The sequence below is a fragment of the Myxocyprinus asiaticus genome, chromosome 2 (genome assembly GCF_019703515.2).
Source record: "Myxocyprinus asiaticus isolate MX2 ecotype Aquarium Trade chromosome 2, UBuf_Myxa_2, whole genome shotgun sequence".
NCBI classification, from domain to species: Eukaryota; Metazoa; Chordata; class Actinopteri; order Cypriniformes; family Catostomidae; genus Myxocyprinus; species Myxocyprinus asiaticus.
Window position 1 is genome coordinate 19,195,583 of NC_059345.1, and position 18,029 is coordinate 19,213,611.

Genomic DNA, 18,029 nt, shown 5'->3' on the forward strand with positions numbered 1-18,029 from the left:
TTCACATTCTTAAAATAAAGTATTGATCCTAACAGAGCAAAGACAGAGTTTTCTACGATTAAATGTCAGGAATTGTGAAAAACTGAGTTTAAATAGATTTAACAAAGGTGTATGTAAACTTCTGACTTCAACTGTATATTATATTTTGTTACATGTATGTTTAATTGCATAATTTGTACTCTTTACAGGTATTTACATTGATTTGTTGAACACATGCTAAAAACCGGTACTGTCTCTTTAAGGAAACCTGACATTTCTGTAAACAGCATATGTAAATGAGCGCATGTTAACGAGAGAGACTTGAATGGCTTTCTCTCATCTGTGCTATGCCTGATTACAATTAAATGTTTCTTTTTTTTATGGTTTTTGATCAACAACTGACTGTAGAGAACAGAAAGGGTATTAAGAGACATTATTCAATGACAAATGGGTCGCGTGTATCTCGTCTTTAGACACACACACACACACACACACACACACACACGGAACTTTTACTTTCAACACGCAGTGAAAGGATCTTGCTGCTGAATACTTCACTACTATACTATACAATTCATTCACTTGTCAGCGAATTCTAAACATTTACCAGCCAGTTGCCTAATGTATGAATTTTTAGTCGCATAGCACAAAATTTGTTTGCAAATGTGATTGATTTCCTTTCATTGTATTAGATGGTTGCAAATACAGATTAAAAGATCGATCTTGGGATTTAAGAATTGATATCGAGATCGTTTAAATTAAAATTGCAATGCATCGGGAAAATCTATATTATTACCCACCCCTAGTGGTAATCAACATTACAGTATGCCACAAATGCAGTATGCCATGATTGAGCTTCACTTGTATTGAACCCCGAACCTTTCTTAAACTTCTGTCTGGCGGATGATATATGGGAGAAAAAAAGCCAATCAACTTGCACTGATGTAGGGAACAGAGATATATCTAGCTGCCATAATATAATACAGACTTGGAGGTGGGCTTTTTTTGACTTGGCCAGTAAGCAACACCCTAGCAACCACTTAGCAATGCCCTTAAAACAAAAAGAAGACCTTGGAGTACCAATGGAGTAGCAAAAACTGGGCAAGCCCTACTCACGCTTTCTTCAGTAAACTTAAAAAAAAAAAACAAAAAAAAAAGATTTATTTGGCTATCTGTCGCTAAATTACCAGAGCTTCACTTTAAGAATCTAACTTGAGTACACCCTGCTCATAAAACAATAATGAATTCTCCTTCAAAGTACTATTTTCTCCATAATATAGCACCTTGAGTGCAAAAGCAAAGTTGTACAGGATTACTGTGGTAAAATTTAAGGAAGAAGCTATTTTAAGCTCTTTCTACCTATTAGGTGCAAACGTACTGCCATGGCAAGCAGAGGCATATTGGCATGATCCACTGATGTCATGACACAATTCCATTTTATCAGTAGTAAAAAGGCTATAAATTCTGCTGTGTAAATATGAAAATAATTTACAGACATAATACGGACTGTAGCCGCTCTGTGTGGGCATACGTTTCCTCTGGTTTACATCTGAATGGGAAGCTTAATTGACCTTGGATTGTCAGCCAGTGCTGGTCTGGTTGTGGGTGACAGCTTTGAAACACCAAACTTTTCACTGCTAAATTATAGGTAGCCACTTGTCACAAGCCAAAAGCCAGACATTTTTATTTTAGTGTGTACTTTTCAAAGCTGGCATAGATGGGTGCAGGTGAAATGATCGTTCATGTTCCACTCCATTTATTTTGGGTTTGTTACCCCCATCAAAATATCAGGTTTCCAAGGCTACACAGCATGGCTGCTAATCATGGTATTCTCTCTCTTTCTCACTCTCTCTCTCTCTTTGTCCCAGCCAAACATATCCCACCTTTGTCTACATGATTTTTGAAATTGGGAAACATCATATGCCATGTCCACAAAAGCACCCCTAGTGAAATGGAACCTCATCACAAGACAGCAAAAGAATTAAATTAAATTCTGTGTAACTGTGAGAAATGCATATGAGAAAGCAAGTAACCCTCTAAGTGAGACAGAGGGGCAACATGTGTAATCTACAACAGCTGTGAGAGGGCTAATATCAATAATACTAAGTCTTCAAAAAAAAAAAAAAAAAAAAGAGAAAGGAAAGGCACTTAATGCCACAGAACACACCCTCTAGAGTAAAAAGTTTTGGAAAACTGTGTGTGTGTCCAGCTGTTCCTTTTGGGGCAGTATGGTGAGACTGTTGGTATTAAACTGTCAAACACATGCCCGTCTGTGCACAAGGTTTCCCTCCAACTTCCCCTCAGCTCGTCTCAACACCGGCTAGCACTGATCAAAGCCCTGAGGAGGGAGGGCGGGGAAAGAAGGGGGTGGCGTAGCCTCGTGGGACCCCAAATAATAAGCCTTGCTGTTTACCTTACAAGCACACCATAAATTCTGCCTGAGACCAAGTCTAAGAAAGCATGTTTTCTATATTCTTCCCATCCACAGAGAGTCCTGTTGTCAATTATCTGCGGAGTATGCAGAAGGCCACATGGGGTGTTTACTGAAGCCTATTTTTCTCAGCTTTAAATAAAGAATACAAATATTCAAACTGTTATTTTAACCAATGCTTTGACTTACACAATGCAAACATAGAAGACATCTGACAAATAAATTTCAAGTGTCTGTACCATAAAGTATGTACATCTATCTACATTAACTTTAATGCTTTAAACCCTCTTAACTTAGTTCATCCTGGACCAAACACTTTGTCAAATCCATTATAAACATCTCTTAACTAAACACTTTGAAAAAGGCAGAAGACCTCAGGAAGTACTTAAGACTTCTAATTTGTCACAATGAAAAAACATTTTAGGGTGTGTACCATATCTAAGGTGGTGGTTTGTAGAATCTCTAAAAGCTGATGTCATAAGGCCAGGATTAATTAGAGGTTAAGCATCCCCCTGTTGCTTTTACATTTTTTTTTCCTTCTGCAAACCTGGTTAGACATATGTCAGAGAAAAGGGAGAGGGGCAATAAGTTAAAGCAAACCTACATTTGGTTTAACTCTTGTCATCATAGACCTTTAGAGCATGTTTCAAGGAATTTCCAAATTAGGACTGGCCACTGATTTATGGTCCGTTTTAAAGTTTTGAGAAAATAAATATAGCGGGGGACATTTTCACTGCAGTGTCACCACACACATACAGCTGGTGAGCCCCCTTCCCTTTCTGTTCTTACATAAACACAAAAAACTTATTTCTGTGACATAAATCAAACCTGTGGCAGTGAACATATAAGCCCCATAACCCAAAGGAGTTAGGAAAGTATTAGCATATATTTATTTGAAGCCATGCATCTTAAAGGAATATTCCAGGTTCAATACAAGTTAAGCTAAATTTACAGCATTTGTGGCATTATTTTGACCTGCCCTTCTTTGTCTTTAAAAAAAAGCTAAAATCTGATTCCAGTGAGACACTTACAATGGAAGTAAATGGGGCCAATCCATAAACATTTAAATACACAGTTTCAAAAATATAGCCACGAGACGTCAACCATGTGTTAACTTGATTTTAGTGTGATCAAATAGCTTACTAACCTTTTCTGTGTAAAGTTATAGCCAATTTTACAACTTCGTTGCCATGACGATGTAATGTCAAGGAATCCTAAAATGACTGTAAAAATTATGATTTACAGCTCAAATAATACACGAGTTTTAACAGAAGAAATAATGTAATTGCTTTTATAAAATTATAAGCTTCACGTTTCTGCCTTTAAACCCTCCAAAAATTGGCCCTATTCACTTCCATTGTAAGTGCCTCGCTGTAACTTTTTTTTGCTTTTTTTAAAGAAAAGGAGGGATGAGTCAAATTTTTTTTTGTGATAATCAATACTATGCCACAAATGCTGTTGACTGAGCTTAAATTGTTTTGATCCCAGACTATTCCTTTAAGATGTCCTCAGAAGCACAGCAAACCTAAGTTCTTCAGTGCAATTTTCCAAACTCTGTGGCTTGATATCCCACTGCAGCAATAAAACAATCAGCCTTACAATTCTAAATGTGTTCATTATTACAATTTTAGTTATAGACTGCAGTTCTGTTATGCAAGGATGCAGGAAAATTATTTTTTTTTCCTGACAGTTTTTACTTATGCATGATGCATCCACTTATTGACCTGACAACAGCGTGTAATAAAATGTTGTTGCAAAACTATTTGCGCAACTTGCGCAAAACACGCAATAACAACATAAAAAAGAACAAAAAAAAAGAAAAAAAAAGAAAAGAAAAGAAAAAAAAAAAAAAAGAGGCTACTGAAGGAAAATATTTGCCCTGAAACCAGCAATATCTTAAAACTGTTCTTTAAAAAGTGCAAATGTTCGCCTGCAACCTGAGTGGCGTGTAATCATGACACGTAAGACACCGACATTCTCAGGCATTTCCCCCGCACTTATCGTCACAGCAAACCAGCAAATATTTAAATTTATTCCTTCCTAGGCTTTTCATCAATCCGTCACGATACCTCCTCTATGTTCAGTCAACTAAAGCCACTTTCATCCGCTCTCGCTTACAACACTTCTGCTCTTGCTTGGTGTGTTGTAGTTATTATCGTTAATAGCTTATGAACTGTAATATCAGAGGAATCACTTTGGTAACACATACTGTCATATAAGCTTCGGCAACACATTTATGAATAGGTGATACGCGCTTCAGCGTCTTAGAACCCGGCGTTATGACATTTTAAAATGAAGGTGAACTGACATGTCCTAAATGCTTTTAGTAATGAGAAAATTTCTTAAAAATAAAAATAAAATAAAAAAGTCAGTTGACAACATTTTAAAGTGGCGTTATTTTCGCGTTCAATGTGTAACAATTTTTGAAGCTTTTAAGAAGTTGTCGCGTATTGCTAAATGCGCAAAAAAAAAAAAAAAAAAAAAAAAGAAAAAAACAATCACAATAAAACCACAATAATTCAAGTAGCCTAAAAGATTCAAAATGTGGCCAGTTTAAATCCAAAACACGTCTGATACGCATCTTAAAACAGTTTCGGAAATGACAACTGACAACTTTTCCCAATTTTCCCTCGTGTAACTTAGAAACCGCATGCATCAACCTTATGTTGCCAAGGTGCGTTCATGGAAGAATCACAAATCATTCCAGTCCTTCTATTCAAGTCAGTCCACAATGATTCATACTAACAAATAATTCCAAATAAATTCACCCCTCTTGACCTACCTCTTTTTGGTCTTGGGAAACTTTCATGGAGATGAAACACGACTTTCTCCACAAAGTGCTGAATGTTGCTGTGTTCGGGTCCGCGAACAAACACCATCCAGTCGTGCGTAAAACCTTCCACGGTGGGTTTCTTTCGGACCTGGGCACGGTGACCGAGTTCCAGTTTCACCTGAACGGCACCCTAAAACCCAAAATATTAACTTAATAATAACGTCGCCGATTATAAAGCATAGAAACAACATTTTACAACCTTAGACACCACTCTGTCGCCAAACGAATGCAAAGCAAAACAGTATAGCCTAGAAAATAAATTCAGTAATAATATCACAAGCTATAGTGGCTTGTTTAACCTGGTTCAATAAAGCAGATCATTTCTGTGCATTCTGTACGATTTCTTGATCTTTGTTATTGGATGCACTCCTTTTGTTTGAAATCTTTCAAGCGCATCACTTTTGTAGACATGCACAAATTCATTGGAAACGCACGACTCCACTTGTTCTACTGTACTTGAGTATCCCGATGGAAATATGGCTGGAAAACCCTCATATGCGTCTGATCGCTTTTCTAAACCAGACGACAACGAGCACAGGCACTGGAGACCCAAAACAATGCACCGCTTTAGCAGGTAAAGCCCTACTCACCGAACTGGCCATTGCTGAGGCCACGGGATAATGCTATTTCATGGAGAATTTGGTTTAAATAAGGACACCGAGGACTGTCGACGCCCGATGGCGGACATGGTCTTTTAATTGAGCTCTCTGTGCGAGTTTTGAAAGGCTGAGGAGTAAAGTGAGACGCATGCGCGTGAGTGTCAGCGCGTGCACTCCAGTCTCAGTGTGTGTGCTGCACGAGACGAGCCAATGGCAGCGCGAGCGAACCAAGAACCACTTTTAACCCGTGTAAAACCAAAGTTGTCATTGCGCAACGACTTCCACTTCCACTTACAGCACTGTATTCCACTTATTAGATGCATTTATATACGGAGTACTTGCGTTGTTATTTTATTATTATTATTATTTGTATTATTTTGTATTGTATATCCTCTGTATTTACTGTAGGCCTATATTTAGTATAGATTGCTATATATTTTCACTATAATTTTTACTGATTTGTGTGACACTGAAATCCCCTCCCCAGTCTACTTTTGGGTTAAACTGAAATGACGGACTGTTGTTACATTTTATATATTAAACATTATATTAACATATTTTATATAATAAATCACTCACAGTCTTTTATCACACTGTGGCAAATTTAACCACTGTCATCTCTGCATGCAAATTAAATTTTCTGAAACCAACAGTACAATATGTTTTCAGTCTCTTTTATTATTTAGGGAACAAAGTTATACAGAGGACACAAACCGTATTTAAACATCTGAATGTAAGAGATGTATATAACGTAAATGTTTGTAATAAATAGTTAATGAAAAATATTTAACAACAAAGAAACAACAAAAAATATGCACATTCATTGCTCACACTTTGACCATGTCAAAGACTGTAGGAAAAGAGTGCGAAATGAGTAATACTTTAAAAGTTAAATCTTACAGTGTCATAACGTAGGCCTACTTAAATGACATAATGTACCTAATTAAAAATGGAATAGCATAATAAAAATGGCATTGGATTAACGTATCGCTTTTTAACATGTCTGGTCCACCACGCGCACCGTAGAAGCATGTTGTCTGGTGGAGGATTTTACGAAAAAGTTAGCAAACTGCATTTAAATCTAACTGCCATATAGGATATTTTTAGCTAAGACTATCACGCATATTACTCTACAAGTTAACTTAAACCTGAATGTTTATGTGATGGCAACAGCAATGACTCATTTATAGAGCAGGCTGTGCTGCATTAGAGCTATATAGAAAGATGCTCCTTCCAAGACTAAATATATATATATATTTTTTGTTACAAGTTTTGTATTGAACACTTCTTTTTATTTCATTGTACACTGCACAAATACAGGATAAAAATTAAACTTTAAGGTCCGCCGCTAACTATCCCAATAAAAAGTTATGTGGCGGGTGGTACCATGGTACAGTAATGAATGATATCAAATGACATTACCCTGGTACTTTGATATATACCATAGTATTCATACTAAATGAATACCATTTTCATGCATCATATTATTTACATCTCTCTCCCCTGTACTTTAAGGAATACCATGGTAATTTGGTGCAGAAAATATGCTTGTATTATGGTATTATACTTTTTCATTTTTTTATTTTTTTAAAAAAATTTTTTATTTATTTTTTTGTGTTAGTGTGCATCTGTTCATGTGTTCTATGGCCTGCTTTTTGTAAGTGTAATTGATCTACTTTTCAGTTAATGGACACTCAGGCTGTCCGTCCAGCGCCAATCTATCATGCCTTAAAAGTAGCCTACTTTAAAAAATGTCACGTTATACCAGGTATGCCAGCTAAATTAGTCTAGCCAGTATCTTTACACAGTGTCACTTAAACAATAATGTATTATTGTGAACACACAAGCAGTGCAGAGCAAGCAGTCCAGAGCCAAAGCCTTTGTGTGTCTGGTTAAGTAGCCACAGGCTGGAAATCCCTGGAATATTTTCAGTTCTCCGTTTTGCTGACAAAAGCTCAGCTTCTGTGTAAAAACTATCCCATAAAACAAGCAACTAGTTTGCCAGCATAGTTACACAAACGTCTACCTGCAATTTATTTTAGAATGTTTGATGAAAATCTATGTCAAACAAAAACTAAAGACTGCTTTATTACAGTCAGTGTGGGCATTTAATTTATGCACTGTCTATTATGTGACAATATTGAAATATAAAATTAATCTCAGACTAGAAAATTTAAACTTCTTATTCTTGGTTATTGTTAACTTTGTTTCCACAATATCACCAAGGAACAAAGTTACAATCTACTGCAACACAACAATGCATCCTAATAGTTGCAAAGTAATACTACATGGCTTGTATAGTTTGGCATAAGTCATAAACTGTCTAGAGTGTATGAATTCAGAAGCCTACCTGATTTGCCCGAGCCACTCGTTGCTGTCAGTAACGGCGCTGTAGTAAAATTGTCATGCTGTATGGAAACACAGCTGGTATTTCATCACAGACACAGTGCTGGCTTGTCAGATATCCCAGGAGGGTGGGGCTTACATTGTCTCTTTCTCCCTTATAAACCTGAATCTCCAGTGGCCATCAGCCAATGTCAGTCAAACCAACGGCAGGTAATCCCATTACTCTGCACCGGGAATCCATACGAGACAACCTGAGATGCCAAAACTGGCAGTCCGCAACTGGACAACTGGTGAAAGTGACTTGTGAATAATGCATCCCATTGATGTGGATGCCTGTGTCATCTGTCAGATGGTTGTAACCTTTGAGTTTAGATACAGTGGGGCAATGTGTGTCATAAGCCATTATTTAATTTCACCTGTTGGTTTGAAATGGTGTTGGGTTATTCTAATTTAACTAATAGCATCACTCTGAAGGCAGGTTTTGTCCTGTAACACCTGTTTGGCATGTTGGATCTCGTAACCTGTGATCTGAGAGATTTTAGATAAGATGCCTGTATCTCAGTCTGTTGATGCACAGCTGTGTTCTTGTTTTAACAGATGATGTCAGTTTGCATGTCAGTCTTTTTCATTTCAGGAAATTAGGGTTGATTCTAATTTGTGCTCTGAGGTGTCCATGACTTAATTTTTCACGACTTGATGATTTCCAGTTGAATACAACATTATTAAACTATAGATATACCTTTTCTAAAGAAAATGTGAGTGGTGCGTGTTCATGCCACAATGCTAGGGTGTACTGAGTGGTTGCTTGGCCATTGCTTGGTTGCTAGTGTGCTGCTGGTTCATTGCTTGCTGGCCCTTGTCAAAAGAGCTCCGCCCCATGGCTCTATGTTATTTCGTACATTTTTATTGCCCTTTTTTTGTCTGTCAGGTAAACATTTGTTTGGTTTGTCCATAGGGCTGTGCTGGGTATTGATACAGATTTCCCGATTCGATTCGGATTCACGAGCTCTCGATTAGATTCCGATTCGATATCGATTCAAATGGGTACATTTCTGTTACAATGTCCTTTTTTGCTTACATATGAAAAAAATTCTCTCTCTTCTACTTCTCTTAATTTTAAAGGAAACTTCTAGGTTCAATTCGAAAATAGTAATTTTACAAATTACATTTTATCATTAGTTTTTCATCAAAACTCATGGTCACATTGAATTGTTTGAATATAATTGCTTATGTTATATTGCATAAATATTTTTGTTACATGTTATTGTTTACTTGCATAATTTGTAGGCCTCCTTGTTCGTACACGTTTTTTCAGTTCTGCCCACAAATTTTCTATCGAATTGAGGTCAGGGCTTTGTGATGGCCACTCCAATACCTTGACTTTGTTTTCCTTAAGCCATTTTGCCACAACTTTGGAGATATTTTTGGGGTCATTGTCCATTTTGAAGACCCATTTGCGACCAAGTTTTAACTTCCTGGCTGATGTCTTTAGCTGTTGCTTCAATATATCCACATAATTTTCCTTCCTCATGATGCCACATATTTTGTGAAGTGCACCAGTCCCTCCTGCAGCAAAGCACCCCCACAACATGATGCTGCCATCCCCATGCTTCACGGTTGGGATGGTGTTCTTCGGCTTGCAAGCCTCACCCTTTTCCCTTCAAACATAACGATGGTCATTATGGCCAAACAGTAAAATTTTTGTTTCATCAGACCAGAGGATATTTCTCCAAAAAGTAAGATCTTTGTCCCCATGTGCACTTGCAAACTGCAGTCTGGCATTTTTGTGCCAGTTTTGGAGCAGTGGTTTCTTCCTTGCTGACAGCCTTTCAGGTTATGTCGATATACGACTCGTTTTACTGTGGATATAGATACTTGTCTACCTGTTTCCTCCAGCATCTTCACAAGGCCCTTTGCTGTTGTTCTGGGATTGATTTGCACTTTTTGCACCAAGCTACGTTCATCTCTAGGAGACAGAATGCGTCTCCTTCCTGAGCGGTATGATGGCTGCGTGGTCCCACGGTGTTTATACTTGCATAGTATTGCTTGTACAGATGAACGTAGTACCTTCAGGCATTTGGAAATTGCTCCCAAGGATGAAACAGACTTGTGGAGGTCCACAATTTTTTTTCTGAGGTCTTGGCTGATTACTTTTGATTTTCCCATGATGGCAAGCAAAGAGGCACTGAGTTTGAAGGTTAAAATACATCAACAGTTTCACCTCCAATTCAGTACACCACCTCTCAGAATCTAATTGGCTAATTGTCTAAAGGCATGACATCATTTTTTGGTATGTAAACTTCTGACCCACTGGAATTGTGATATAGTCAATTAAAAGTGAAACAATCTGTCTGTAAACAATTGTTGGAAAAATTACTCATGTCATGCACAAAGTAGATGTCCTAAACGACTTGCCAAAACTATAGTTTGCTAATTTTAAATCTGTGGAGTGGTTAAAAAATTAGTTTAAATGACTTCAACCTAAGTGTATGTAAACTTCTGACTTCAACTGTGCCAGCTAGTGGCTAATCATAGACTTTTTTAATTGCATAGCAAGAGATTTGGTCTCATATGTGAGTGATTTACTCGCATTGTAGAGGGCTGTGCAATGTATAGAGTGAAAGAATGATTTTAGGATTTAAGAATCTACATCGATAATCATTGAAACGAAGATCGCGATGTATCAGAAAATCTGTATTTTTTACCCACCCCTATCTGTCCATAACCCTGAGTATACATAAAAATACAAAAAAATACTGTGCTTTCCACTTCCGTTAAGTCAATTTAATTCAGTGAGATGTTCATGTTTTTTATCTTTATTTTATTTTATTAGTATGAGTCTTTAGCAATGATGTTGGAAGATGACAGAATTTGAAGACAAGATTTGAGCTCCCCAGCTCCCTTATTCAAGCTCTGGTAAAGCACTAGTCCTACAGTGTTTTTTACAGAGTTAAAAGCAGATGAATGAAACATTTAGAGGTAAAAAAAAAAAAAAACAAATTCCACAGCTATTCCGTGAGATACTTCTTTACCATCAAACATGTCAGGCCTGCAGTTGGAATCCCTTCCTGTGAACTTTTGATATGGATTAAATCTACTTTTTGTTTGGTTTCCATTAAAGCATTTGAATAACCAGTTTTACGGCCTTACTAGTCAGGAAGGGCTGTTGATGTTTTAACCCATTTTGCTTATTAATTCTAGGCTGTGAGGACATTGGACACCAGTGCTCAAAGAGAAAGGCCAAAATGAAAGGATTTGTCAGACCTTGACTGAAGTGAGTCCTCACAATCATTCTTGCTGATACATCAAATTAAAAGGGTCATATCATGAAAAGATCAAATTAAATATTAGATACATATTATATTAGAATATTAGAAGATTAAATACATGTTTAAAATAAGAGTTTGATGTACTATGAAAACATACTATAACTTTTTACAACTTTGTTCTTCCTAGTTCAAATAGAATATTTATGGAAGCTAAGTAACTAAAACATTTTGTTTTTCAAACTTCCTCAACTTTCTGACATGAGCTAGATGAACACATTAATAAACGACCACCCAAGTCAGAAACATGGGCTGTCCACTCACTGTGTGCAGCACCTGCCGCTCTGCATATTTTTCAGAAGGATAACCGCTTCTCTGAAGTAATTTGATTGTTATCACTTGACTCTTTTGTCTTATACAGACTTAAAGGAATGTTCTGTGTTCAATACAAGGTAAACTCTATTGACAGTATTTGTGGCACAATGTTATAAAAAATAATTTAGACTAGTCCCTTGTTAATTTAAAAACAGCTAAAATTTCTTATATTGGTTTTTCTTTTTCTTTTTTTAAATAACAGGGGATGAGTCAAAATTATTTTTGTGGCAACTAATATTATGCCACAAATGCAGTTAATTAAGCTTAAAGGGATAGCTCACCCTAAAATAAAAAATTCTCTCATCATTTACGCAACCTAATGCCTTCCCAGATGTGTAAGACTTTCTTTCTTCTGCTGAACACAAACAAAGATTTTTAGAAGAATATTTCAGCTCTGCAGGTCCATACAATGCAAGTGAATGGTGATCAGGCATTTTGAAGGTCCAAAAAGCTTATAAAGGCAGCATAAAAGTAATCCATGTGACTCCAGTGGTTAAATCCATATCTTCAGAAGCAATATGATAGGTGTGGGTGAGAAACGGATCAATATTTATGTCCTTTTTTTTTTTGTTACTATAAACTGATCAGCCACAACATTAAAACCACTGACAGGTGAAGTGAATAGCATCTATTATCTCGATACAGTTGCACCTGGATAAACTCAAGATGGCGTCGAGTATGGCTGCTGCGTTGCGAGCTCCGACACAACATTGCAGTTTTTTGTTTGTTTTGTTTACAATTCGTATGTTTTTTTTGTCTTGGATGTTGTCTGCCTTACTGTCTACGACAGAAAAACACTTTTGGACATTGATTCTGCAATTGCACACCGTAAACCAGACTTCAAATTACTCAATGCCAACCCGCTGTTTACAAACACGGCAGCGGAGCCCTTTGTCTGGGCAGCCCGGCCGCAGAAGGAAAAGGGGAAGAAGTGCCGGCGTTCTCATCAGAGTAAGACATCGCACAAATCGACCCCCGCTACTTAGCATTCTGCTGGCACATGTTCAGTCTCTGGACAACAAGCTCTGAGAGCTGAAAGCGTGGATCTCTTTCCAACGAGAGACGAGGGACTGCTGCATTATCTGCCTTATGGAAACTTGGATGTCTGCAGAGATTCCAGATTCAGCCATCGAACCCGCAGGGATCTCCATGAACCGAGCGGACAGAGCGAAAGACCTCTCAGATTAAAGCAAAGGTGGTGGTGTATGTTTTATTATCAACAAATCCTGGTGTGATCAGAGAAACGTACATTCTATCAAGTCTTTCTGCTCTCCTGATCTGGAATTTCTCATGCTTCTGTGTCGACCATTTTGGCTACTGAATGAATTCACAGCAGTCTTTATCACTGCTGTGTACATTCCCCCACAAGCCGACACAGACCGGGCACTCAAAGAACTGTATGGGAGTATAAGTGAGCAGGAAACCGTGCACCCTGACCGCGTTCATTGTGACCGGGGACTTTAACAAAGCCAATTTCAAATCAATCGCACCAAAATACCACCAACACAGTTTCAACACACGAGGGGACCGGGTTTTGGACCATTGCTACTCTCCTTTCCGGGATGATTTATATATACTATAAATACTATTTTTATTGTATAATGTGTATTCTATATTGTGTGTATGTGTATTCTATATTGTGTGTATTGTATACTGTACATTGTATATTATTATTCGTATATTGTGTTGTGTAATTATGTGTATATTAGATATGTAAATTGTGTTGTGTAATCTGATATTATTGTAAATTGGTATATGTCTCATCACTGTCATGACTGCTATGTTGCTCGGAACTGACTTTCACCCACTGTTGTGTATATGGTTGTGTGACAATAAAGTGATTTGAATTAACTGATTTAATATAAAGTCATAAAAAGCTGCATGTATAATAAGCCTAATTACAAAACAAATAAATAAATAAAAAATATATTAATGTAAATGTTCACGGTACCTAGTCTTTTTTTTTCATAATACCTTCAATTCAGACTGAAAACACAATGCTTGAATAAAATATAATAACTCTGGTAAAATAAAATGTATTTCTTTTGCCTTTAAGATTCATACTGGGTGGCTTTGGCTCAGGTAGAAAGAGCGGGTTGTCCACTAATTGCAGGGTTAGTGGTTCAATTCCCAGCCCACATGACTCCACATGCCAAAGTGTCCATGGGCAAGACACTGAACCCCAAGTTTCTCCCAATGGCAGGCTAGTGCCTTGCATGGCAGCTCTGCTGTCATTGGTGTGTGTGTTTGTGTGTGTGTGAATGGGTGAATGAGACACATTGTAAAACACTTTGTAGAACTGCTAAGGTTAAAAAAGGCACTATATACCTGTAAGTGCAGACCATATTCTGTATGTTTGTATTGTTGTGGTCATGTCCAGTGTTCCTGGTTTTGTATTGTGTAGGTCTTGCTTGGTAGTCCAAATTCTGCAGACTCAAGCCTCTAAATTCTTCCTGACTCCCAAAGTTTTAAAGGTCTCTTCTGATTGAGCAGCCTCACTTTTAACTTTCTGTTTAAATAAGTGTGATGGAGGTCAATGTGTCAGCCAGCCATTGTCTGGCAGATAATGTTGTGGCTGTCTGCCGAAAACCGCCCCTGATGGATGAGCCCTGATAATGTGAAGTCTACACCAGTTGGCCGGGGAACAACTAGAGATAGATTAGACCATATTTAAACTGTGGGATGACTGTGGAAGGAATAGTGAGCTTTGTTGAAGCACTAACATCTGGCAGGAGGTGACCCAGACCATAAATTTAAGTGTTGAAGGACTGTTTACCATTTGGAGGATTTTCAAGGTAGCTTAATTAAACATGAGCCTTCCTGATCAAGTGCAAATGCTGCACACTAGCAATGTGGTCAGGAATGAGATGACTGAATCAATCACTAGATCAAAGAGCATGTGTACTTGTGATTATCAGGGCCTTAATTTGTATGTTTGCATTAAGGTTAGACATAAAAGAGATCTTAAAGTTTAGAAAAACTAAAGAAGGGATCTGATGCCAAGAGTGTTTAAGTCAACATAAACTCAAAATTGACCCTATTTACTTTTTAAATACACATTCCTGGTTCTATTGTGCACGATTCATCAGTGCAGCATCTAAGGAAGCATCCTTACTGTTAGGGAACCTCATAAGTGAGTGTTTTGGAATGCTCTACATAGGTAGCAATTCCATGCACCACACAACTATTGCTCATCATGGGAGATTTGACTCGAGATGCTCACAACTGATTTCAATATAAAGTGGCAAGAAAAAGTATGTGAACCCTTTGGAATTAGCTTGTTTTCTGCATTAATTGGTCATAAAATGTGATCTCTTCTTCAAAGTCACAAGTTGAGACAAACACAATGTGCTTAAGCTAACAACACACACACAATTATAATCTTTCATGTCTTTACTGAACACATCCTGTTAAACATTCACGGTGCTGTGGAATAAGTAAGTGAACCTTGGATTTAATAACTGATCGATCCTCCTTTGGCAGCAATAACATTTACCAAGCATTTCCGGTAGCTGCAGATTAGACATGCAAGACGTTCAGAAAGAATTTTGGACCATTCTTCCATACAGAACTGCTTTAGCTCAGCCATGTTCTTAGGATGTCTGGTTCGAATGGCTCTCTTGAGGTCATTCCACAGCATCTCTATTGGGTTAAGGTCTGGCCTCTTACTGGGCCAATCCAAAAGGTGAATTTTCTTTTTTTGAAGCTATTCTGAAGTGGATTTACTTTGATGTTTAGGGTCATTGTCCTGCTGCATCACCCAACTACTGAGCTTCAGCTGGCACACAGCTACCCTGACATTGTCCTGTACGGTATCTTGATAAACTTGGGAATTAATTTTTCCCTCGATGATGGCAAGTGGTCCAGGCCCCGAAGCAGCAAAGCAGCCCCAAATCATGATGCTTCCTCCAATGTACTTCACCGTTGGGATGATGTTTTCATGTTGGTTTGCAGTGCCCTTTTTATGCCATATGTAGTGCTGTGTGTTCTTCCCAAACAATTCAACCTTAGTTTCATCAGTCCACAATATTTTTTCCCAGAAGCATTTGTGGAGTGTCAAGGTGGTCTTTGGCAAATTTCAGGCATGCAGCAAAGTTTTTGTTGGAAAGCAGCAGCTTCCTTCGTGGTGTCCTGCCATGGACACCATGCCTGTTTAATGTTTTCCGTATAGTAGACTCATGAACAGAGATTTTAACCAGTTCCAATGATTTCTTCAATCTTTAGCTGTCACTCTAGGGTTCTTGTTTACCTCACTGAGCATTCTGTGGTGTGCCCATTGAGTCATCTTTGCTGGACAGCCACTACTAGGGAGAGTAGCCACAGTTAGAAAAATTGTCTCCATTTATAGACAGTTTGTCTAACTGTGGACAGATGGATATCTAAGCTCTTCCAGATAACTTTGTAATCTTTTCCCGCTTTATGCAACGCAAGAATTTTTGATCATAGGTCTTTGGAGGTGTCTTTTATGCGAGGCGTGGTCCACGTCAGCAGATGCTTCTTGTGAATAGCAAACTCAAAATATTTAAAACTTTTTTAAAAATTAAAGAAGCTCTAACCCACACCTCCAATCTCGTTTCATTAATTGGATGCAGGGCTTGCCAACTCCTGACTCTTCTTCTTAACTTAACAAAAGACCTGAAAACAGAAAGCCTTAAAGGGGTCATATCATATATTTTGTAGTCATTTTTTTTTTTTCTACTTCGAAGTCCACTTAGAATGTTAGTTGAGGTTGTTGTACCAAAAACAGTCCAAATTTAAGTTGCATTTAGAATTATACCCTTAGAATTAACTCTTTTATAATTGGCATAAATATAACAAAACTTTGGAGTTGTGGGTTTTTTGTCATTTTTACAGTACAGTTACTGTTTTGAATTCTGAAAGTTACATTATGTTTCATAGTACATCAAACTTTTATTTCAAAAGATATGGGAAAATTCGAAATCTCTTTATTTGGGCCCTTTCAAACAGCTAATGGATAGATAGAATAATGGTTTCAGGAAATGTTAATGTAGTGCAGCAGCAACATCAAATATGAAGTCCATTAAAAAAAAAAAAAAATAAATAAATAAATAAAAATAATATTTGTGAAAATAATTTTTGTGGTAATCAATATTATGCCACAAATGCTGTCGATTGAGCTTAACTTATTTGAGCTTAATGTATTGAACCCGGAATATTCCTTTAAACAGTTGACAATTCAAAGCATAACAAGGGTAATTTAATTATAATACACAAAGATATTTCATCCAACAATCATAGAGTTTTTTTTGAGGCATGTACTATGGGTGTTTTTTCCCCCCCTTTTACATTTTAAAAATCTGTAGAATTATGTAAACTTTTGGGACATTACTGACTCTAGTGCACACTAACCAAAATGTATAGTGAAATGAATATATATATATATATATATATATATATATATATATATATATATATAAATGCAGCAAAAAAAGAAACGTCCCTTTTTCCGGACACTGTATTTTAAAGATAATTTTGTAAAAATCCAAATAACTTTATAGATCTTTAATGTAAAGGGTTTAAACAATGTTTTCCATGCTTGTTCAATGAACTATAAACAATTAATGAACATGCACCTGTGGAACGGTCGTTAAGACACTAACAGCTTACAGACGGTAGGCAATTAAGGTCACAGTTATAAAAACTTAGGACACTAAAGAGTCCTTTCTACTGACTCTGAAAAACACCAAAAGAAAGATGCCCAGGGTCCCTGCTCATCTGCGTGAACGTGCCTTAGACATGCTGCATGGAGGCATGAGGACTGCAGATGTGGCCAGGGCAATAAGTTGCAATGTCCGTATTTTGAGACGCCTAAGACAGCGCTACAGGGAGACAGGAAGGACAGCTGATCGTCCTCGCAGTGGCAGACCATGTGTAACAACACCTGCGCAGGATTGGTACATCCGAATATCACACCTGCGAGACAGGTACAGGATGGCAACAACAACTGCCCGAGTTACACCAGGAACGCACAGTCCCTCCATCAGTGCTCAGACTGTCCGCAATAGGCTGAAAGTGGCTGGAATGAGGGCTTGTAAGCCTGTTGTAAGGCAGGTCCTTACCAGACATCACTGGCAACAATGTTGCCTATGGGCACAAACCCACCTTCGCTGGACCAGACAGGACTGGCAAAAAGTGCTCTTCACCGACAAGTCGCGGTTTTGTCTCACCAGTGGTGACGG

At 37.6% G+C, this 18,029-nt stretch overlaps 1 protein-coding gene across 2 annotated transcripts in view; it reads right to left on the reverse strand.

The window, feature by feature from the left end:
* Positions 1-5,964, reverse strand: part of mllt3 (MLLT3 super elongation complex subunit) — a 74,464-nt gene extending 68,500 nt beyond the window's left edge. For both annotated transcript variants that reach the window (XM_051649978.1, XM_051649972.1), the window contains exons 1-2: positions 5,834-5,964; positions 5,193-5,373 (exon numbers count right to left, since the gene is read on the reverse strand). In XM_051649978.1, the coding sequence (XP_051505938.1) occupies positions 5,193-5,373; positions 5,834-5,845 (193 nt within the window). In that variant the 5' untranslated portion in view covers positions 5,846-5,964. The remainder of the gene's footprint in view (positions 1-5,192; positions 5,374-5,833) is intronic.
* Positions 5,965-18,029: the final 12,065 nt, after the last annotated feature.